At 35.9% G+C, this 24,982-nt stretch overlaps 2 protein-coding genes across 4 annotated transcripts in view; both read left to right on the top strand.

Moving 5' to 3' along the window:
- The window catches only part of LOC128867782 (uncharacterized), a 57,071-nt gene extending 32,351 nt beyond the window's left edge, over positions 1 to 24,720 (top strand). For 2 of the 3 annotated variants that reach the window (XM_054109277.1, XM_054109276.1), the window contains 3 exons: positions 23,317 to 23,560; positions 23,614 to 23,966; positions 24,064 to 24,720. In XM_054109277.1, coding sequence (XP_053965252.1) covers positions 23,346 to 23,560; positions 23,614 to 23,966; positions 24,064 to 24,539 — 1,044 coding nt within the window. In that variant the 5' untranslated portion in view covers positions 23,317 to 23,345 and the 3' untranslated portion in view covers positions 24,540 to 24,720. Of the gene's footprint in view, positions 1 to 5,455; positions 5,751 to 23,316; positions 23,561 to 23,613; positions 23,967 to 24,063 lie in introns of those variants that run through there. The other variant, XM_054109275.1, reaches the window with a different exon arrangement.
- LOC128867784 (tigger transposable element-derived protein 4-like) lies at positions 15,513 to 17,449 on the top strand. The gene is made up of 2 exons (XM_054109278.1): positions 15,513 to 17,076; positions 17,134 to 17,449. The coding sequence occupies exon 1, from the start codon at positions 15,969 to 15,971 to the stop codon at positions 16,917 to 16,919; it is 951 nt and encodes a 316-aa protein (XP_053965253.1). The 5' UTR covers positions 15,513 to 15,968; the 3' UTR covers positions 16,920 to 17,076; positions 17,134 to 17,449.
- Positions 24,721 to 24,982: the final 262 nt, after the last annotated feature.

The raw sequence follows: 24,982 nt of genomic DNA, 5'->3' as shown, positions 1-24,982 counted from the left end.
AATACTGTAATTTGATGTAAAAATTATATGAGTAAATTATATGAGTTCTCCTTGTGGGGAACTTGTAACCCCTACAGGGCCCGCCCGCAGGCGGCGGATAGGGAATCCCTCTATGGTATAGCTAGGTGGGTAGAGGGAAATGAAATACCTCTCGCTGGCCCACAAGTCGACCAGACAAGGTCGTTAAAAAATTAAAACAGAAGACCTTCGCGACACCAGCTAATTGGTCAGCCCTTCAGGGTAGTTATTAGTAGGACCAATAACCCCTTATCAGTACGGTCATGTCTCTGCTGGTTTTGGGTTGCCGATAACCGGGCGGGGGAGAAGAAACTCCTTGGGGTAGATTTTACCTCCGCCTCTCATTTTCAAGGCACAGTCTTGAGAGCGGGGGGCGGAGTCAAAATCACTGCTTCTTAAAAAAAAACCCTAAACTCACGGTGGAACAGCTATGCCGGTGAGCTTGCTTGACGGGCTAGGGTCAAGCCTAATAGCGAACCTCGTACAAGGTGTGGCGAACCTACGGTTTCAATTAGCCCTTCCATGGGGGCACTCATGGGTGACCAAAACCAAACTTTGATTCAAAAACAAATCATATTGATAGTTTAAAAAAAAAAAATGATAATTTTATGAGGAGCTTTTTCATGGCAGAAATACTCTCGTAGGTTTGCCATTGCCTGCCGAGGGGCGACCGCTATTAGAAAATGTTTTTCTTAATTTTGGTGATTCACCAAGATTCGAACCTACGTTCTCTCTGTGAATTCCGAATGGTAGTCACGCACCCACCCATCCGGCTACGGAGGGCCGGAGATCGCCCTCTGTACATGAGTTGACATTACGGAGCGTTCGACAATACTTCTTTCAGCTCTATTGAGGAAGGTATGGTTAAGAAGGAAATAGATAGACTAATCATAACGTGGGTTCTCAATATGCTGAGGAATAGAACGACAATATTTGAAACTGGGCCAAAAAGATTATGTGTGAAGTCAACCAAAGGATGCCCCCAAGGAGGCGTTTTATCACCGCTAGCAATGCGAGCATGCCCCACAGCGGCTTTAGGAATGGCCACTGAACTCATTTCACTATCTCTTGTAGCTGCCAATCAGTGCAACTCTAAGGCTTCTCAATCTATTCCATCCCAAAGAAGGCAATCTTACAGGACATGTAAGGATTCTGGGTTCAATCCTGAACTCTCCGTACCTGACAGATCACGTCAAGATGGAAAGGAAACTAGAATTCTCCAAGAAATTCAAAGTGGTCATTAGTGACCGCTCAGCATGGAGAAATAATGAAATATTCTTAAAACAGGGCGCACAGGTGTGTTTTACTGATAGGTCTAAAATGGAAGACGGTGGTGCCGGGGCTGGAGTTGTCGGACCACATTTCAAAAAAGCAATTGCAATGGGAAAACCCACTTCTATTTTCCAGGCGGAAGTCCACGCCTTAAAGCTGTGTGCCAGAGAATGTCTACAGAGAGGCACGCGTGGTGCTAATATTAACATTCTCGCTGATAGTCAAGCAGCTCTAAAATCGCTGGATAGCTTCTCATACCAATCAAGGTTGGTCTGGGAATGTTTTAAAATCCTCAACGCCCTAGCATTAAGAAACTTTGTTACCTTGATATGGGTTCCGGGGTATGGGGGGCACGAAGGGAATGAAATTGCGGACACTGAACGAAAAAGGGGGCAAAAACTCCCTTCATAGGTCCTGAACTTTTCTGCGGGCTAAAAAACAGTTTCAAAAGTGCCTTTCTGTGTGAGCAGGAACAACGAGGCCTAATCGATTACTGGAGAGCCCAATCAGGCATGCGATAATCGAAAAGACTCATAGATCCAGAACGGATAAAGGCAGATAAAACTTTACACTGAACTACTAACAGGACACTGTAAACTTAATTATCACATAAAAAAGATGGGTGTGATAGAAAACGATTCCTGTAGACTCTGCAAAGTGGCACACGTTCTATGGGACTGCCCAGCAGTGGCACGACGCAGACTAAATTACCTTGGAAATGGGGCTATAGATCCAAACCTACTGGTAGAAATTAAGCCTACAGCAGTTTTAGGATTTATTAATAGCCTAAAACGGTTCGACTAGGCTACATGGCTGCACAATAAATCTATTCAGGTCGCAGTGCACAAACAGTCAATCAATAATAATAATAATAAAATACTCATCTTATTCTGGTTTATGATGGTGTCGGGTGTTTTTAAGAGCTTGAGAACTTAAAATCATAATACAAAACAGAAATATTGTTGGAAAGAGTTTTTTTATTATAATCTGGTAGATAATTTCATGGCATTTCCTTTTCTATATCCGGAATACATATGTCCGCCGCGGTTATAAGTCCATTTATCAGCCCAATAAAACGATTGTTAAGTACGCTGTATGGCAAGTCTCATCGCATTGTTGGAACCAAATATAGTCGATGTTCAGCTGATTAATTTTTGAAAACAAAAGTTCAGTCATTATTTTTTTCATTTGTTATTCCATTTTAGTAAATAAACTCAGCATACCAATGGATTCGTTTGTAGTTTATTTTCCGAAATTGGAATTGGTGTAAAATTGGGAGTTCTTTGCGCTCTCTTACTGTTTTACAGTGTACAGAATACTCGTAAAATAGTGGCGCAATGTCATATCGCTATTCCGCTCTCCGCTGACAGTACCGCTGTGTGTGTGACGTCACAACTTGCGCAATTTATTCGAGTGGTGCTTGTGTAATTTCTTCTTCTTGTTTAATTCTTATTCGCGTTTTCACATTTCTCTCACGCAGCTGCAGCAGTGAGACATCACACCTATCTGATGAGCGCAATATTCTAATCTGTAATTTTTGTTGCTGCTTCATACGATAAAATAAAATGAGACAAACCAATGCGCATCTACCTATAAAGCTGGTGGCAATAGCTCGGCTGATTTTTTTGCCCTAGATATGAATAACGTCAAAACGATGTATTTTATTTACATTCGCTTGTTACTTTCCTATTTACTTTGCTAATATATAATTGGTTTGGTCAAAGAAATATAAAAACAACCAGCTGATTTTGACATAATAGACCCAAAAATCAAAAACAAAACACGTATTTGTTTTCAATTTTATGCGGATTCCATCATTTGTAATGAATTCGTTATTTTAATGAGATATTGAAGCCTTTGTTTCTATTTACAACTTTTTTCCCCTTTGCCGCCCAAATAAATTCAAAATAAGAATTAAATAGTCAGTAAGTTATTTGAAGAGTAAAACTAAACTAATGGTAAACTACGATGTATATTGCGGTGCAGCTGATATTATTTTTTATTAGAGAGTTCGCCCATTTTAGTAATGCAATATGAATAATTCACCGATTGCCAATTAATGAAAGAATGCACAATTTAAAAAATCGTCAAACTCATCCTGCTTTTCTTCGTCACCTGAAGTCAACATGAATTGAAATTTGCTTAAAAATTACTACATTACTTACAGGCTGGCGGTAACAATTATGAAGGCAAAACAACAAATCATGGGGCTAATTGTCGTCCAAATGTTTAAAAATGCTATTGGCACCGCGAACGCTGGTGATTGGTACCTGAATCACGCCTACTGCAAAAAGAAAACTTTCAAATACAAGAAACTCCAACTTTTTATTTTTCTGCTGATTTAGATTATTTTTCTCCTGTTTCTGATAAGTTTAACCAATACCATAAAAAAGGGCCCAGATCGTTCCGTGACATTTAGTTAACGCAGACCAAAATGTACCTCAAGAAGACAACTATTGAAATTGTTTCTAAGTTTCTTTATAAAGTATATTAATATATAATTGGCGCCCGTATCCTGTTTTAGGTCGATGTGCACTTTGATGCTGTCCCACAAAATTGAGTCCCAACGAATGGCAAATGGTTTTTATGAAGAGATTTTTCATGGTAAAAATACGTTCAAAGGTTTGCCATTGACTACCGAGAACCGTCAGCTATTAGAAAAAAAGTCTATCGCTTCTATTCTATTTTTTTCTATCACAATGGGCTTGGAATATGTCAACTTCTTCTTCTTCTTAATTGGCGCTATAACCGCTTACGCGATTTTGGCCGAGTTTAACAAAGCGCGCCAGTCGTTTCTTTCTCGTGCTAACCGGCGCCAGTTGGACACACCAAGTGAAGCCAAGTCCTTCTCCACCTGATCTTTCCAACGCAGAGGAGGTCTTCCTCTTCCTCTGCTACCACCAGCTGGTACCGCATCGAATACTTTCAGAGCCGGAGCGTTTGTATCCATTCGGACAACATGACCCAGCCAACGTAGCCACTGGATCTTTATTCGCTGCGCTATGTCTATGTCGTCGTAAAGCTCATACAGCTCATCGTTCCATCGCCTGCGATATTCGCCGCTGCCAACGTGCAAAGGTACAAAAATCTTGCGCAGAATCTTTCTCTCAAACACTCCAAGCGTCGCTTCATCGCATGTTGTCATCGTCCAAGCTTCTGCGCCATACGTTAGGACGGGCATGATGAGAGCCTTGTAGAGTGTTAGTTTTGTTCGTCGAGAGAGGACTCAACTATCACAAATAAATTCGACTATGGTTACTGTTTTGTCCTTCTAACATTTGGGATTTGATTTAAATCGGCTATAAAGAAGGCATATAAATATTTTTCATTTGTTTTTTTTTATTGATAAGATTTTGCTACTAAGTATGAAACACAAGCTTTTCAAATGATTTCTACTGTAACCCATTCTAGCGACCTGGTCACGAGTTTTGGCGCTTATTCCGCCAATGGAAAATTGGATTTCATGTTTGTGTCCTTGGATAGTTAGAGTAACATTTTTCCTTTACAATGTCCCACACAAAATAATCTAAACCAAATCACAGTTTCTAGGCGGCTAATTAACTTTCCTGTTTCAGTTGATTACTCGGTTTCCAATATCAAGCTTTATTTTTCTCTACTTTGTTGTGACGAAAAGTCTACTTTAAAATGTCTAGCCATAAACTGATTTCCGACACAGTATGGACGTTATTGTAGCCACCAAAGTAAAAAAATTGAAAGCTTTATAACGCTAGATAGGCCTCCCTGTAAATACACATAATATTTATGTTTTCATATGCGTACATTTGCATATTTCTCTACTTTTTGTTTTTGTAAAAGCTGCAGTTGATCTTTAGGCAGTTTGAATATTTTTTTTGGAACAAGAACTACAATTTCTGGCTAAGTTTTAATAGTTAGGGATTATACCCAATAATTAATACAATAAAAGATACACTCAAACCAAAAACAAGAATACCATACGAATTTCAAATATGTAGTTGAACCTAAGCGCAATAAATTTTGTGAATACAAAATAAATAAACTGAAAAAAAAACAGCGTGTGTTACCCGATCACACTTTATGGAGCTGCTGCTGCAAAACTTGTTACTGGCTGAATTGTTCGTGGTCGCGTTGCTTTTGCTTTTGCTGTTGCGCGCAGTGGTTTAGTTTGATAGTAGACACTGTGGCCGTTAGTCGTTGGTAGTTAAGCGCGGCAACATTCACGCCTCGGCACGCCTTTGCTTTCGATGTTTCGGCGCTAATCGAATTTGTTTGTTTAGACGTACTGCAAAGTGAATATTCGAAGTAAAAAATTATATCAAAAACATAAATGAAACAAAGTGCGCACTCGCAATTGAAAGTGCAAATTGCAGATACTGGAAGTGTTGCAAATACCTTCCAAATATTACCCATACTTGTACAATTGCATATGGACGCCACATCAGATGTAAATTAAGTCCTTCGCGCGATCAATAATCAGAAAAGTAATAACCCGTGTAATTATTTATTCACAAAAAATAGTGTTTGCCCTAGTTTATTAAAAAGTATTAATTCATATCATACCCTTGTTAACAAATGATTTCTTTTTGGTAACCTGAATTATTTTTATTTTATCGACCACTGTTATAATAAAATTCCTCGAAGTTCGGTTGATGTATCGATGGTTTTTAAAGCTGAGGGTATCGAGCTAGTGCTGTTATTTAGTCATTTTTAATATGCCAGAAATAAAACATTTCTTCCTTCTTCTTCTAAGAGTTTTAAAAATATTGCACATGGTAGATATGAGTATATAGAATAAGACACATTACCATACTTATTACATGCTCGTACTTATACTTGAATCTTACCATACATTAAATGTAGTCATCCACGCAATTATCTTTCTAGAGATGGGCTTGCCAAAGCCATATCAGCCAATGAGTGCTTGCTTGGGAGTCTTCACTTTTGTGCTGTGGGCATCAGGAATGAGCATTCATGCATTCATGCATTCATGTCTTACACCCATACATATATGTACTTTTAAATATCTATTTATATGGGAAACCGCGTTTGAGTTGGAGTATAAATGTGCAAATGTATAATGTTCTACAACTGGCATACAAATGTACATATTTGATTAAAAAGATATTCATGGAGAAGAGCTTACTGCCTCCACGCATTTCATAGAAATAATTTGTGCTCACTCATACACAATAAAATTTATAGCATAATTGGGTGTTTTGCGTAAAATGCCCATATGAAAGGTTATTGCATAAATAAAATAAACAGCTTCCAAAGATGATGGATTAAATTCGCATACTATTTATAATTGTGATTAGCATTTGTTTAACAAAGATGGCATATGCAAATTGGGGATTTCGTGTTTTCCGCTAGTGTGGATTGTCAAATAAATTAACATATATGAGCAAATATAGTAGTTATATAAGTATATTCGCACATACATATGCATGTACATATAGCATATAAATGTCACATAATCGTATGCTTATAAATACATGCATACGTACAGATGTCTACTATTATTTTACTCATTTCTAAGTACATACGAATGTAGGTCTTAATACAAAATTGGCATAGGTCAGGCACAAACTTCTTTTCGCCCAGGTTACTTGTTTTGCCTGTTACTTTATTTTAGCTTTCTTGAATTTCTTCCTTTTTTGGACAATCTTTTAAATTAATAAGCTCACACGCCAACTTTCAAAGTATGACTTTATATATGTACACATACACATACACTCTACGTGTGTATTTCAATTGAATGTCAAAAACAATAGCACACAATGGGATTAACATATTTGTGTTAAGAGCTTCCTTATGTGAGACACTTATAGTAATTGAAAGCTTGTACGCGTTTGCCATTTGTTATGAATTAAATTGTAGAATGAAACACAATAGGTTATTAAAAGAAAGCAGAAATAGCAAAGTATCTGCAAGTTTTTATTCAAATCCATATTGAGGGCGATAAACCAAATATGGCTGGAGAAATTACTTACTATCCATGCAAGGCCACACAAGCAAGAATGGAGAATTAAAAAATGTTCGACATGTACAAATTTCTACTTAGGCAATGAAAGTGCGAAAATGAAGCTTATCAAAATAAAGCAAAAAATTGGAAATTAAAGTTTTTTTAGAAAGCTCTAATTCTCTCAAGCGTGTGCTTATTTCAACCAATCCTTTAAGGCCCTTGCTGCTATATTCTATACTTGATACAAAGAGTCCAAAAAGAAATGCCAAAAGTTCTATAACAATATTTAGTTCTAGAATTATACTGTGAAATTCACTTTCGATACCCATGAAAGCTGCAAGAAAACCACATAATCCGTGTAGCTCTATAAATCCGAGTTTTACTAACACCGGTGAGAAAAATGTAAGAATTTACTAGGTAAAGGTGATGGGCTACAATTGATCTGGAATTAAAACGTAAGCATAGATTAAGAATCAATTTGTTGATGTGTTTGTGTGTGTGCGAAGTAAAATGTGGTTCAGTCTTCAATGAGATGCCTATGCCGCATATACATATGTATGTATAGCATTTCCCCTCCAATAATGCTTTCGAGTTCAATACGAAAAATTCTCTAAATTATAATCTAATAATTTGTTGTAAGATTTCTGACATATTCTCTAATAATTTCTAAAATATTACACGAACAATTCTGCCGGTACCCAAGAGCTACAACATTAAAATAATACTCTCCACATGCTCAGTTTTGTTTCTACAGTTAGTTATTTTTACAAATGTATGTATTGTATGTATTTACAAAAACTGAACTGAGCTGTTAAAACAAACAAGCAAACATTTCCATATATATAAATTTATTGACACATTTCATACGACTAATTACTTATGTTTTGCTTTAAGTTTAACCTCTTTCTCATATTTGTTGTAAAAGATTTGAAATGTAGAATGTGTTATTGTTTACTTATTGGCTTTTCAAGATATGCTCATTAACCTACATTTACTCTCATGAAGAGGTCGTCGCACACAATTTGTGTAATTACATACATACCTATGTACTAAAAACAAAAACTCTTTTGCAATCGAAAACAAAACATGGTTTTTTGTGCTTTTTTCATATAAGTACATATGTATGAGCTCATGTGCAGTTTATAAACTCAACACTCTGCATTGCGTGTTTCTCGCACCCCGTATCACCCACTATCACAATTCTCTTCCTGGTCAATTATTGACAAAAATGTTATTGAAATTGATGATTTGTATTTTCTTGGCACACAAACATACATATGTATGCACAGATACATAAATACTATACATTAACTCTTTAGCATCTGCATATACATACGAACTTAAGACTCTGTTTACTTTGCACGGGGTGTCATACTAATTTTTACGATTGGTAGGATATATTTCCCAAAACCAAACAGAAAGGTTTGAATTTGTCTATTTGTATAGAAGATCATACATCTGGGTTTCATATAGTGATATTATTTGTATACGTATTTTTGTGATAATTCAAGCCAGATATTTGTATAGGAGAGTTTAATCATGTAGCGGATGTTGGGCAGCTTTATTAGATGCTCCAATTTCTGCAATTTGTAGTGAGAAAATACTTGAAGCTTTAAATTTTGAAAAAAAAAAAATTTATGAAATAATGGAATTCATTAGAGGTGTATGATAAGAGCACTCTCGAAAATACGTACATCAAAAAGCCAAAATTAAGATGGAAATCGGCGCATAGCAATAACAACCAACCTTTAATACATTAATAAAGTCAATACTCCACTTGTTTTGATGAAATATTTCAAATTACGTACACCCTGTATATATACTATTCCCTTGAAACTCGTTTTTCGTTTCTATTTTATCTCACATTGTTTGGCTTTCGAGAAATTAATTTTAGCAAATGAATGCCGTTTTCTGTCAAAAGGTACATGCATATAATGCACATACACATACATACGGGTATATGTAAATCTCACTACTCAGTTACAACAACGGAACTGACCAACGAAAACAAAAGACTTAAGCAACGAACTCCCATGCGCAGATTATTACCCAATGACTATTTTATTACGTATGCATTCATCTCAACTTTGTTATTTTATTGTTAGATTTACATTTTTTACTAAAAATATTTGTGGTTTTGTTACAAATTTTACTCTTGTTCATTAGTTTTGTCTTACACACCGGCGCTGAGTTTAAGCCATATGATAAAGTACAAGAAACGACTTATTAAATGTTGCGAATTTCACATTCGCATTACTAACATGAATATTGATACTAGATGTCAAGGTTTCCCCTCTCATGGTAATAATTTCATTCTCATAAGTGGTGTCTCATAACCGCTTAGGTACTATTGGGAAAGAAGTAGACCATTAAAGCCGCACATTAACACGTATGCATACCATATATCAAAATATGTAAAATAACACTATGCGGTTTTTGATACTTGTTAAACTAAAACAGTACTCACAAATTAAGTAAGCTGAAATGTTTGTTGTAAAAGGAATTTAGTATTATGTAGGTAACTCCTATGCCAACTTACTGAACACTATTAAGAATTTTGCCACTCCAAATAAAATGTGGCGCAGCTGCGTTTTGAATATGGTACAACCAGACTAGGTTCCAGTACAATACAAGTACATTCAATCCTGTGAACTAAACTGATGTATGTAATATGTGTCGCCTGTACTCGTATGTGAATCAATTGTTCATTCGCGTTTATCAGGTTTTTCAACCATGTCCATATACGATATTTCCTGGCGCGTTGCCTTTTTTATAACGCAGAGTCTCTAATTGGGCGAACCACCACTTTTTCACACCACAATTGAGTTATTCATTTATCATTATTCCTCTTACATACTACTAGTTTAATTTAACATTTGAAATAAGTTCAATTGCAAGTTGTATACACTTAAATTAAAGTCAATAACTTCGGAATAATTATTATTTAATCGAATCAATCTTGATATAGGCCCATTACAGGCATACGACACCGTAAAGAGCCTAGCATGTCTGAATTCGCGGTTAGGATAATGAAAACAAATCAATTCAATAATTTCATTATAATTCATTTTGCCATAAATAACGTTCATGTGGGCAATACTGAAAAATTAGTTCTTTTATCAGACAAGCTTTGCAAGTCTACATTAAAATTTGGATTACGCGTAATTACGAGGGTGTTAGGCTTGTACATTCCCCGTTGATCCCTTCCGAGTAATATAATTTGTCCAATACCGAAAAACACCCATTCGTTTCTGCAACACTTCCTCATTTGAATAAAATCTTTTTCACTACAGCCATTTCTTCAAATTGGGGAACAAATAGTAGTCTGAGGGAACCGAGGGAGCCAAGTCTGAAAATTATGGGGGGGTGAAATGAGTTGGAACTCTATTTTCATTAATTTCGCGACCATAACTTCTGAGGCATGAGCTGATGCCTTATCGTGATGGAAAAGGAAATACTCTCGACTTCCCCGATTCAAACGAATAGAAAGCTCTGGCTAAAACTTGGTGTGTGTTCTTCCAATAAATGTTACTAACTAAACATAATCTCGATATGTGCCAAAAATGCCATCCCTCTGACTTTGCACGGACTTTGAAACGACCCATATATATATATAATTGGCGCGTACACCCTTTTTGGGTGTTTGGCCGAGCTCTTCCTCGTATTTGTGGTGTGCGTCTTGATGTTGTTCCACAAATGGAGGGACCTACAGTTTCAAGCCGACTCCGAACGACAGATATTTTTATGAGGAGATTTTTCATGGCAGAAATACACTCGGAGGATTGCCATTGCCTGCCGAGGGGCGACCGCTGTTAGAAAAATGGAATTCGGCTACGGCGGCCCCTAGTGAACTTATTTTACACTCTTTCTACTCTATTTATGATAGATAACTTTGGTACTACAGATTCCAAATTACTAATAGCGAAAAACTTAGAGACTACGTACCAACGAAACATAAAACGCAGTGTAATGTAATTGGATTAGAAAAACTCTGCGTATAAACTCACCCATTAAAAAAAATTTATTTGGTAAATCGTCAATAAAAATGATACGCAATAGCGCCCTACAATGGATCCCCTTCGGAAAATAAATAAATTAATAAAAGCAAAACACGTCATTCGCTCCTAGGACAAACAAGTGCATGACGTGTCTCAGGTGTCAAATGTACCCAAGGGGCTAATTTTGTTACCAGCTATTAATGTAAGATTGGTGTAACAAAACTTTAGAGGTATAAAGCCATTGTCCTCATTGCTTCCACTTTGCTTCACTAGGGTCTGTAATTGCATTATTGAATTGTGAATAGCAACGATTGACTATAATTTCTAACAATCTAGTAGAAGCGGGGTGTAATGCGATGAAGAGTTTTCTGATGGCGGTAAAACACTTGGAAATTCGTCAATACCTGCCATAGAGCGACCCCTATTAGAAAATTTTGTTTCCTCATTTAGGTGCTTCATACAATTGATTCGGAGATTCGAATCTACGCACTCCGAGTGGTAGTGGTAGTCATGAAAAAGTTTATCATAAAAAACTATCGGCCGTTCGGATGCGACATAAAACTGTGGAGCCCTGCATTTGTGGAATAATATCAAGACGTGCACCGTAAATTGGAAGTAAAGCACGGCCAAATATCCAGCAAATGATGTACGGGACAATTATATACGTATATACTCACAATGTCTGCCTTCAATTTGTCTGGCAGAGGTCGCGAGTCGTGCTTCCTTTTTTTAGACTAGACCTTCTCGGTTTACATATTTTTAACGCGGGGAAGATTTCTTTCCCAAGCATCAGCAGAGAACATCTGCAATACTTTAATGCCCCAACGTCAGCAGTACTTCTCAACATTCTCGCCAAAGATTATTGCAAAAAACCTTCAGAGAAAGGTTGTGCTCCGGATTAGGCATTGCCATATTAGTCACATAAACAGAAAAACAAATTTATTTACGAGGGTTGCCTCTTACATTTTACGCTCAATATGGAAAACAGTAAAATAATTGTTTTTCAAAATATTCTCCTTGATTGTCAATACCTGTATACATTCATTTGAACTAATTTGCAAAGCACTTTTGCCACTCCGAAGTAGATAACTCATAAAAAAGCTGTTTAAAGGATTCACCAGTTCCTTCAGGCATTGAAAAACTCTGACCTCTCATTTTATTTTTAATGTTGGGGGAAAAAAGATATCATGCTTCGAAGCACCGCGCTTGAATTTCTTCAACAATAGTCCTTGCGATTTCTTTAGACACAACAACCGTTTTTGGATGCCATTCACGAAATTCATCTTGCAAGGATCAACAACCACGTTGAAACGCGTTGTACCAGCGTTTCATAGTGACTAAATGGGGGGCTTCAAGGCCAAAAGCCGTAGTATGTTAATCAACGCATTCCCTTCTCGATACTCTACACTGAAAATCGTAAAAACTCAACGCACGAAAATTTTCACGAGTTGGTTCCTTATTTGGGGCAAGACGAATTTTTCAACTCACTGAAAAAAACAACTAAAGCTCGTAAGTGAAAGCGTTATATGTATAATAATCTCAAAATCTTAATCTATATTAGCGTTTGTAAGGCGCAACAGTACAGAAATAACAAGTCCGCAAACTCTTATGATTACTTAATCTGGAAATGTTACATAACACTAATTAAACGAAACCAAAGAGTTTTGATTGGCTTTGCTCTACGTTTCCTTCGTCTTCATGACCCCATACCCTCATACTACTCTAGATGCCTGCATATCAATATGTATCTCTGCAGCCTCGGTGAACTATTTTGGCTTTATCTTTCGTGTTTGATATTATTCAAGGTATTGTGGATAGCCCCTCCCTTCTGGAGCGAATCCATCTTAATACCCCTTTAATAGCGCTTCGTAATTTAGATTTTTTCCATATTGGCATAAGAACTTTGTATATAAAGAATGCACGCGTCACGAGAGCTCTGATGGAATTCAATTCCATTTACAAACCTATTGGGATTGACTCTGCTTCTTCTAAACACTCATTCATTAAACTTCTTAATTACTCGAATAAAAATAAATAAATATTTACATATACATCATATATGGAGGATGTCAACATCACAATCCAATGTATATAGAACCGCTCTCCCCATTAACATAAGTGCTGCAATGAATTCTTATCTCGACCAAAAAACATTTAGCAATTTTTCGGCATCAGATACGGAGACTGTTGGTTCGGCCGAAAATTTATGAACATCACAGAGACTTAGTGCAACGAATAAAGATACTGCCGCTCCGCTGGCTAAGTCATGTCTTACGAATGAATACAAATACTACAGCCCTGATAATATTCGACGCGATACCTGCTGGGTATTTTGTCATCAATTGATATGAGAGGAAGCGGAACTCGGTTGAAATCCTTAAAACGGTTACTGCACTAATAGAAGGATAAAGGACTATTTCTACATGTCAGCACTGTGTTAGTTGAATATTAGTGGCAGTCAGTATCGACCAATGATACCAGTTCACGCATATCAGTAATATGTCTAGAGCTTTCAATGAACTTCGAATAAAATATATTAACTTCAGTTCGTTTGGGAAAAATACCAAACTGTTGTTGTTGATGTATGTATTAATTTGTATGATACACCAAATGATAGAAAAAATTGTTTTACTATCGGTCCCCTCTCGGCAGGTAATGGCAAACCTCCGAGTGTATTTCTGCCATGAAGAAAGCTTCTCATAAAACCCCATTTGCTGTTCGGAGTCGGCTTAAAACTGTAGGAAGAGCGCGGCCAAGTACCCAAAAGGAATGTAATTATATATCTACTTATATATATATATATATATATATATATATATATATAGTTGATGTGTGTATGTAATATGGAAAACATCTACATAACAATGCAACATTGCCGCAGCTTCACTAATAATCTTTTTTCAGATTCTTTAAGAGATTTTTTCAATATCAATTCAATAATAAAGGCAAAATTTTATTCTGCCCTTTGGAGCTATCAACACGGAGTATTTTGTTATGTCTGTAAATAGTCAAAGCAGTAACAAATATTTCAGAGAATATCGGCAAATCCATTATTTTCGGTTAAATACATCATTTCCGTCCGTGTGAAGGAAGGCCAAAAACCCTCGAAGACGCTGAATTGGAGGCATTGCTCAATGAGGATCCATGTCAAACGCAAGAAGAGCTTGATTCAGTATTAGGAGTTACCCGCCAATCCATTTCCAATCGATTGCATGCTTTGCGAATGATTCAGATTCAGGGGACTGGGGTTTCTCATTGTGACGAGTGATCAAAAATGGATTCATTACAGCAATCCAAAGAAAAGAAAGTCATGGGGATTGCCCGGTCATGCCTCTACGTCCTCGCCTCGGCCGAATATTCACGCTGCGAAGTTATGCTGTGTATTTGGTGGGACCAGGTTGGTGTTATTTTTTATGAACTGTTAAAACCAAGCGAAACCGTCAGTGGGGGTCGGTATCGACTTCAATTGATGCGATTGAGCCGAGTACTGCGCGAGAACCGGCCGCAATACGCGGAGAGGCATGAAAAAGTGATTATACAGCATGATAACGCTCGGCCTCACGTTGCCAAACCCGTTAAAACCTACCTGGAAACACTGAAATGGGATATCCTACCATATTCTCCAGATATTGCGCCGTCCGATTATCACCTGTTCCGATCGATGGCATATGGTCTAGCTGACGAGCAGTTCCATTCATAATAAGACAAAAAAATGACTTGCTCCGTGGATAGCCTCAAAAGATGAACAGTTCTACCGCGACGGTATACGAGATCTACCAGAAATATGGGGAAAAGTAGTAGCCAGCGATGGGCAATACTTGCAATGATTCACTTGTAACCATTTTTTTCAGAATAAAGTTGTATTTTCATCAAAAAAACAGCGAGAACTTTGTTGCACACCTAATATATAATTAATATTTAAAAATTACTCGAAGTATAAAATAATGTGTATGTATATTCTACATACATATGGATACCTAAATACACCTTTCTCCAATTTGAGGAGTGCGCCTTAAATGCCCCCTACGAACGAAAAAGCTTTTTTGATAAGAAACTTTTTCATGGTAAAAATGCATTCAGAAGTTTGCTACTTCCTGATTTTTTTTTTTTTGTTTTTGCAATGAAACTCTGCTAACTCTGCTAATTACTGATATTCACTAAATTATTAATTAATTTTTGACTTCATTTATTTTATATGTATATACAGTCGAACTTCTCTACAGTGAACTTCCATATAATGAAGCTCTCCTTATAATGAACTGGTTTCGAAGACACTGCTTTTTCGTTCTACTTTCGGTGTATTTTTGTCTCCTTATAATGAATTTCTATATAGTGAAGTTTTCTATATAATGAACAAATTTTACAGCTGGAAATTCAAGCGAACTAAGTTTTTGTCTCCATATAGTGAATTTTTTCAAAAGTTTTCTGTTGCAAAAAATTACAGTTAGATGTGGAAATTAAAACAGAAAGAGCTGAGCTATTACAGTTTTATTCAGTGATTGAAATTAAAATGATGCATCGAAGCAGCATTTCGCTTGAAAAAAAGTTATTAATGATTAACAAAGTTAATGAAGGAAAGAAAACAAAAAGATATTGCCAATGAATTCGGAGTTCTTCCCAGCACTTAATCAAATATTTTAAAAAATAAGGAAGTGATTTTAAAAAATGCGGAGGATTTGGCAGTAAATACCAAACGCAAAAGACTTCGACCTTGTCATTTTGAGGATATTGACGAAGCAATGCTGAAATGGTTACTCGTTGCACGTGGTAAGAATCTCCCTTTATCTGGACCATTATTGAAGCAAAAGGCCAAAGATTTTGCGGAAGCACTAGGACACCACGAATTTGAGGCAAGTACAGGTTGGTTAGACAAGTTCAAAAGTCGGCATGGCGTTATTCAAAAGACATTATGTGGGGAAAGTGCTGACGCCGACATAGAAAACCGTGATGAATGGGTAACGAACGTCTTACCGAAATTAATTGAAAATTACAACATTAACGACATTTTTAATGCCGACGAGACTGCTTTGTTTTTCAAATGCTTGCCAACTAAAACACTGGCATTCAAAAATGAAAAATGCTTTGGTGGGAAGCAAAGCAAGGAGAGAATAACTGTCCTGGTGGGAAGCAATATGACTGGATCAGAAAAGCTAAAATTGCTGGTAATCGGAAAGGCCAAAAATCCGAGGTACTTCAAGGGAATAAAATCTTTAGGTGTCGATTATGAGTTTAACAAAAAAGCATGGATGACCAGTGAGATTTCTACGAAATGGATTGTAAAACTCGACAAAAAATTTTGTGATCAAAACAGAAAGGTGTTGTTTTTTGTTGATAACTGCACTGCCCACCCTAAAGATGTGAGAGACAAGTTGAGACACATTCATATCGCTTATTTTCCTCCCAACATGACTTCGTTACTGCAACCAATGGACCAAGGCATTATCTACAACATGAAACAACATTACAGAAAACGAATTTTAACGAATATACTGACTCAAGTGGATGAGAGAAATTCTGTTATGGCCATAGACTTGCTGCAAGCAGTTCGAAATCTTAGCAATATATGGAATGTCTATGTTAAACCAGAAACAGTTGCCAACTGTTTTAAAAAGGCTGGATTTTCAAAAGATGTTATGCAGATTCCATTTGAGCATTGGGATGAAGAGGACCTTCTTTCAATATCGGATTAGGCTGCTTTACAGTCTTCATTTAAAAAAGTAGCAAATATCGAAGCATCGTTTGATGACTACGTAAATGTTGATAATGGTGTGCAGACTTGGGACAAACCATCCGAAGAAGATATTCTCAACAGCATTTTTGAAAGTCGCGGAGTTCCAGCTGAACCTGGTAAGCATTTATCTTTTTATAGTCAAACAAAAATTTAATATGTAAATATTATTTCAGATAACGATGAACACGATTTGACCGTTGAAGAATTGGCAGAAACTGAGGAGGCATTACCTACGTTGATACAAGCTGCTTCATCCATTAGCGTAATTAGAGCCTTTGTGGAAATGAGGAGTGACGTGCCGATTAATGTTTTCAACTCTCTACATGATTTGGAAGCTTTTATTGAAAATGAAAAATGGAAGACTGTAATTCAAACCAAACTCACTGATTATTTTAAATAAAATTACATAAAAAATCAATGTTTCTTTATAATGAAGTTTCTATATAGTGAAGTGATTTTCAGGTCCCGTGCGAATTCACTATATGGAAGTTCGACTGTAAATATTTGCAGATACAACAGCACGTAAACACATTCAGTGCCATATGCGTTAATCAACTGAGACTTAATTTTGTGTATCTTGTAGCAATTATTTGCAAAATTATATTAATTATTATTATACTCGTACACAAACTGAAACATCATTTCAAGAGCCAAGAGCGATTATTAACGTCGCTCAGCTGGCACCACCCTATTGTTGTTAGATGCAGCTTCAAGTGCGCACGCAACACAATGCATTAAAAGTATTTTCACCGCAAAATCTGCAAACCATAAACAAAAAATGTTAAATTGCAATAGCAAGTTCAAAATTAAAAGTGAAATTTTCCACAACAAATTTCGTGCGACTCTTTTCATTGCATCCGAAACAAAGCGCATTAAAAATCGTGAAGTAATGTGAAAATACATGCGCATAAAGACGCATTTTATTGTATTGTAATATATGTATGTAGGTGTATGCACACCTTTTTGTATATAGCTGTGTTTAAAAGTATACGCTCATATATTTTACCCAAACTCAAACAATATTTAAATATTCTCATGTGAACGGAAGATTCATCACTAATTGAAATTTGTGAAGAGCGTTACAAAAACTAATTTTAGCGCAGTCATACAGCGATGCAACAATTGGCGTTGAAGGGGCGGTTTATTAAAAGAAGGTAGTACGAAAAACTGGCCTTTTAGGTTTTAATAGAAGACAGCTGAAAATAATTGACCAAAATCTCTGGCTAAGGCAGTACGATTCATATCTAAAGCTACTTCTCCATATTTAGCCATTGTTGGTGCTACTTTCAACCAAATAAAACTAACTTAATCTAAGACTGAAATTCGATACTACACGATACCAGATTGAAACTTTTACTATTCTATACCGATATTTTTCAGCGGTCAAGTACTTCAAACTACCTATTATACGGAAATTTCAAAGAAAAATAAATGCAATAAAATTTTACTTATGGTAATATTTTTTATTAGTTTTGCCTTTTCATTTTAATTTTATTTCAATTGATGATTTTGACCTTTTTTGCTTTTCACCATGTGTTAAATTTGTAGTTATTTTCATTATCTTTAAAATTTTATGGAAATCCAAACGAGCCATGCTACGATTGATGATTTATTAAAATGTATGCCGTATTTTTTCAATTTAGTGTCGAGTCGTTTAGACATTAACACTTACTCGATATTTCTGGATTGATACTTCAAAAGAGTAGCATATCCCTCGAAATGAATTTGAGGTATTTGCAAACTGATTTCTAAAACATTTTTTGAACTAACCAAATTTGCTTTGAGCTAACACATGGGCTGAAAAGTCCCGGGCCTAAAAAATAAATTACACTAGTTTTATTGCATTCACCTCTTTTTCCTTTAGTTGGTTGGTTGGTTGGAGAAGATAGCTGTTAAAATTTCATGATATCCTATTCAATAGTTCGTGAGTTATTGTGCTAAGAGTTACGCTACTTTTGTTATTTTGTTATTTTTAAAACAATGGATCAAAAAGAATTGCGTGTTTTAATTGAACACTGTTTCTTTATGCGAAAAAATACCGTTCAAACGAAGCAATAACTTAAAAAGTGCTGTGAGGACTCCGCTCTATCAGAAACAACAATAAAACGATGGTTTGCTGACTTCAAACGTGGTCGTAGAGACACTAATGCTGAAAACAGTGAAGACCACGCGGAATCCCTTACCGCATGCCCTTACCGTGCACAAAAACTCACCCCCGAGAACAACTGCGTTCTTTTAATTACATATTTACACAATACATCGGTTCGTGTGTGTATGTGTTTGGTTGTATCTACACAATGTTGCCATTGATATTTTTGCTTACATTACATTACTTACAATTTTTCATTGTTTAATAAACCAAAGCCAAAAACCAACAAATTCAAATAGTTCATTTATCTATAATTAATATTATTCAACATTGTTTTTAAGTTATTTTAACAAAAATTATCATTTTTCTAAGTTTATTTTGTAAATGTTTTCGAAATGTACTGCTTGGCAACACTGTGTGGTGAGAGAGCAATCAGCTGGGTCGGAATTACGGAATTTTTTTAATAATCGTGAATTAAAATCTACGGTACTACGATACGGAAGGAATGAACTTTTCGTTTACATGGGGTTCTCATTAGTTTGATCGAAACAGCTGAGTCGCAATTGCGTTTACGGGCTTCACTGTTTTCAGCATAAATCATGCGGTAATACCAGAAAACATCAAAAAAATCAAACAAAACAAAATCGATTTGAATGATCAGAAAATGAAGTGGCGTGGGTTAGCTGGCATCGTTTCAGTTTTTAGTTTTTTCCAAAGGCTAGATCCTGTTTTTTTAATACGAGTACGATTATTGCATCTCGGTTTTATCTGTGAAGGTGGTTGCTTCATTGGGCGGGCTTTTCATGGTGAACTTCCCGGAAGTTATAATCCGAACGATCTGTATCACTTACAGAATGGATCGACAAATACTGTTTTTCCAAAATTTGCTTGTAAATTTATATTTCTTTGTTTCTTGTGTCAACTTAGTCTGCACAAGTAAATTAAATCATAGCATGTAAAGGATTATGGATGACAAGTACCAAAAACATGAATTTGTGAAAACGTGTTCACGTTATAATAAAGAGTCTGACTTATTCCCATGAAACTGTGCGTGTTTTTTAGTTTAATGCAGTTGGGAACAAACTCAGGTTTATTGGTCTCTCCATATCTGAAATATACTCGCAATTTTTATTTCGAAGCTATAACTATGCGAGCATTTAAAAAGTAGTTTAAAATGCTTTTCATTCCTCATCCAAATATAATTTTCTGTGAAGGTTTTATTAGCAGGCACTTCATTATTTCTGCGAAAGTTTTTTGTGTTCGCTACAATTTAGAGAAAGGCATTTATATATATATTTTTTTGTAAATGTGTGTTAATTAAATTAGGGTTATATTGTATATATCTCCTATAAACAATAATAATAATTTTTTTTAATTAAATACTTGATGGAACAAATTGAAGAAATTTTGAAAAATTTTCGTACGAATTATGAACCCAGCAGTGACTTTATCGAATCCGTTATTGGTGAATAAAAACCGTATTATCCAATTCAAATGGGTTGAGCTCGTTTACACCTTTTGAACGTCTAAGTTTTGTAGCACCGCCAATAATTTCGAAACAACATTCAATATTTTCAGAACGAAACATTTGTTTGGCAATCACTTATTCTGCCCAAAAATCCACTAACAATTCTCAAAAATGCACTAAACTAAAACTTGATTTTAATTTAATACATAGTTTGCTAGCTAGTTTAGTACTAGCTTTCGACAATTTTAAGCTCAGAGCCAATTTTATGATATGCCAATTTTAATAATGTGCCACGCTCTGGTATGGATTCATTTCGGACTGTACCATCGGTCCTGATTTCTTCAAAGATGTGCAAGGAGCTTCTCACTGTCAAGAAGTGGTTCACAAAGTTGCACTGCTTTCTTATTGCGGAGTCGCAGCAGTAATTTTTAAATGCCACTAAATTCTTAACCAATAAGCTGTTTTCTGTGAGACGCTGTTAAATATCAATTAATCCGGATAATCCAGAATTGATACAATCTTTTGAGGTGGAGCATTCCCTAGAATATCTTACATTTTACTGCACAACTTTTTCTGTATTTTAATGTATATTTGAAACGTAGAAAAAATTGTTTTTGAGGTAAAATATTTCATAACTCCGGAGTTTCCCGACGACGTTGTCTGAAATAACAATAAATATAGATTTAGCTGTTTCTTTTTGTTGATTTTTTCTTATGGGTGAACTGAAAAGTGGGAAAATTCCAGGAACTTTCCAGGGTTACGACTTTTTAATACAAATTTTGAGAAAAAAGTTGCATTTAACTTTCGTTTCATTTAAAAAAAATATAATACTATTAAAAGTTTACTTTTCAGTCAAATAATAAGGCTTAAGATGTCTTTTATTTTTCCGACAAAAATAAAAGGCTTGGCTAAATAACAAAAAAAGGTTAATTTTCATTTAAATGTGTTATCAATCGCTTCTTTTTGACTTCCAGACTTCAAAAATATATAACTGGTATTCCCACCTGGTTTGATTCCCGCCGATTCTTAATGAAGATCCGTCAAATATATCTTTTGACTAACTTATTTTTAATTTAGCTTTTTTAAGAGCAAATGGAATTTTTAAAAAATTCCTTTCAAATTCAAATATTACACTTAACATGTGAAAAAAAGTATTCATTGTGGCCATATTTTAGTACTAATTAAATAAAAATAATGCGAAATCGCTTTAATTATTTTTGTTTAAGAGAAGGACCATGAGACTGCTTATAATTTAAAATAGGAAAATACTGAAAAACTTGATATCGGGTACTCTTATTTAAAGGAAATTCATTTAACTGAACCCAACGCATTGACATCTGCAATTTGCACCTCGAACAGAACGAAATTAAAGTTTGGTTGCCCATTTCGGAAAAGGCAACCCCAGAAAAATAAATAAATAAACAAATGATTTCAAAACTTTCAACAGAAAAAGTTTATTTTAAGTATGCTGAAAAAGCTCGTTCGGCTCTAAGTTGTGTTTCAGGTACTGATTGGGTGACAAAAAAAGTAAGTTTTCGGTGCGATGGCAACGTGTATTTCTTGCTGTTCCAATATTCAATTAGCTCCGCGTCAATATCGATTCGCTTCCCTTTTTCTAGTAATCAAGCTTGTGAAAAACTTTTCGGATTTCTTTCTTAAGGTAGAGACATTCCTCATCGGTTGACAAATTTGACAGCTCGGGTTCGAGTAAACCGCTTCTGAAAAGGAAAAATGAGCTTTTCTTTGAATCTCCATCAACTAAAAATGGCAAATCTTCACTGCGTTGATTTCTTGAAGAAGATGAATCGCGAATCTAAATGGCAAAAAATTACAATGAATATTTAAAATAACACTAGAACTGCATGGGGTGAACAAGTCCATGAAATGGTTTTTGCCAGATTCCAGCATTTTCTTCGAAAGAATTCGTCTTAATTGCACTTTCCATAACGCCGCATTTATAATTTCACATTATACAAAGGGTGCAACCCAAGTTACTAAGAACAATAATAGCTGCGCCTTGGAACATCAAAAACTCAAACATACACAAAGATTATCAATTACCCGTGGTCTAACACGAGATCAAAAATAGCAGCGAAAAATATCTTAAAAAATTGCAGAATACAGAGTTCGTGTGGGACTGACTATCTTGCTACTGCTCTCCGCACACAATCGGCATATCACGTCGAAGACGAACAGATCGCACTGCGTTAGAAGAAGGAACGGAGATCAAAAAGAGCCATTCAACGGGCTAGTAAGCACTTAAATTAGATGAAGATTTAAAAGCTAAGCATAGCATAGTTTTAAGCGATTCAGTAAATAAAACCATGTATTTAAAAAAAATATATGACACAGTTATTGGAACCGGAAAATATAGATTTATTACTTTTTAAAGCATTCGAACCATTTCTTAGAGTCAGAAACCATCAACAAGTCCTAGGAAAATTTGGTTGATGTGATGTGTTGCTTCACAATCAGCCAAGGGTCAAAAAGAATTCGAGTTTGTTCCTCAAAGAAAAACGTAATAATCAGAAGAAATTGCATTATGATGATTTTGTTTAATTTGTAAAAATATTTATGTATTTGAACACCCTTTATATATAATTAGTATTGGTGGATCTGGCAATAATATCTGGTGTAAATATTTCTGAATTTAACTTAATCTCCTGATACACTAAAAATAAGTATAAATGTCATCGAAACCTCTACGAAGCTGCTTCTGTACATCAGACTAATGAGATAGTTTTTAGTTTTGTTTTTATTTTCTATTATTGTCTAACTAATTCAAAACTTTTAATTCAGGGTTTTACATCCTTGACCGTGTGTGAGAAATGCGTGAGCACAGCCACACAACACCTCGTCGACGAGGTCCAAAGTTGCCTCTACCAGTTGCTCGACGAGAACATTACGGAGAACATTTTGAAGTGTCGGAGTCACCATATTACACCATCGACAACACAGAAGATATTTATGGCACAACTCTTTTGCCTTCACAACGTTGTTATGTGGATCCATGGGATTTGGAAAATTATGACTATGTCAGAAAGTGCGTATTGCTCTATATTACTAACCAGGTATATACATCATATGCAATTCTAGAAAGCTGAGTTCCACTCCAGTACGTTCTTCGCCTGAACCTTATTATGACACGTCACTTTCCACTAGTCCGTATTATAAGTTACGCTCGCCGTCACGAGAGATCCAGGAGGAACTACCAGTGACACCGTCACATCGCCTAGCTGCCACCATGCCTCGTAATCGGCGTCGCTCCCACTGGAACGAGGCATGCCAACTAGATTGTTGCACATCACCAGTGCCAATGATACGTCGTCGTCGCTACGAAGATAGTCGCAGTGAGCTCTATGGTGTGGGCCGCGGAAAGTATGAGGATTACATGTCGTATATGATGATGAATTTAGAAGCAGAAGAAGATGCATATACTGGTTATGGAGGTATGTATGTAAATGATCAAAAAATCATCAATTTAAACATAATATTAACGCAGATATTTGAACAAGTTATAAATGTGTTTTTCTTATTAAACCAAAGGTATCTCTTCATCCTCCTCTACTGAATTGCACAGCTCCATCGGCGAGGAACATATCCAAACATCGACAATGATATCGAACAAAACGTCTGGATATGATGCTACAGCTCGACGACGCAGTGGCCCGTCATATGAAAAACCAGCTCCGCATTTAGAATTCCCTGCTCCACCATCGCTACCCCCACCTCCTCTTGCTTACGACTACTCTAACCCCTATGCAACCTTACCATATTGTAGCGTATCAGAGTGTTATGATTGTTCGATGATATACGCCACCTCTCCTTCGATGTACGGGTACATGGATGCGAGCAATAAAGGGAGTACAATTTATGGTAGTACCGTAGGGCGAAGACCATCCTCGTCGCTCTGCAGCGGAATTTACGGGAATAAATTCGGGTTGAGCAAAAAAGGTCTTCTCCAAATCGACTATTCGTGCAGTTGGAATGATCTGGATCGTATTATCAGAAGCCACTACTAAAGCAAATCAGCATCATGAGCTGAATCACATATTAATTAAATTCGGAGATTATTAATCATATCGTTATTGTTGTAAAATATGTATCACATCTTCATTCATGTTGTTTTATTATTATGATAGTGTTTAAAGCGGTAGGCAAACCATTATTAAGTCACATAGTACCAAAAAAATAAAACTTTATTGGTCGTAAATTATAATTTTTATTACAGAATTCATTGGTTTATAAATTGGCAAATTTATTTTGTTAGCTATAGAGGGTGATTAAATGGCGATGCAGGTATTTGAAAAAAATTATTTTTGATAGGCACAATTTTTTTATTTTCTTCTTTAGATAATTGGTGCCACAGGCTTTGGCAATCTGGTCTTAGGCAATAGGTTCAATCCGGACCGTACTTCTTCGAAAATAAAGCCGGCACCTTTGTTATGGTGAACGATGAAATTAT

The sequence above is a fragment of the Anastrepha ludens genome, chromosome 6 (assembly GCF_028408465.1).
Source record: "Anastrepha ludens isolate Willacy chromosome 6, idAnaLude1.1, whole genome shotgun sequence".
Taxonomy (NCBI): Eukaryota; Metazoa; Arthropoda; class Insecta; order Diptera; family Tephritidae; genus Anastrepha; species Anastrepha ludens.
Note: the sequence above shows the minus strand (reverse complement) of the source record. Positions and strands in the feature narration are given on the sequence as shown.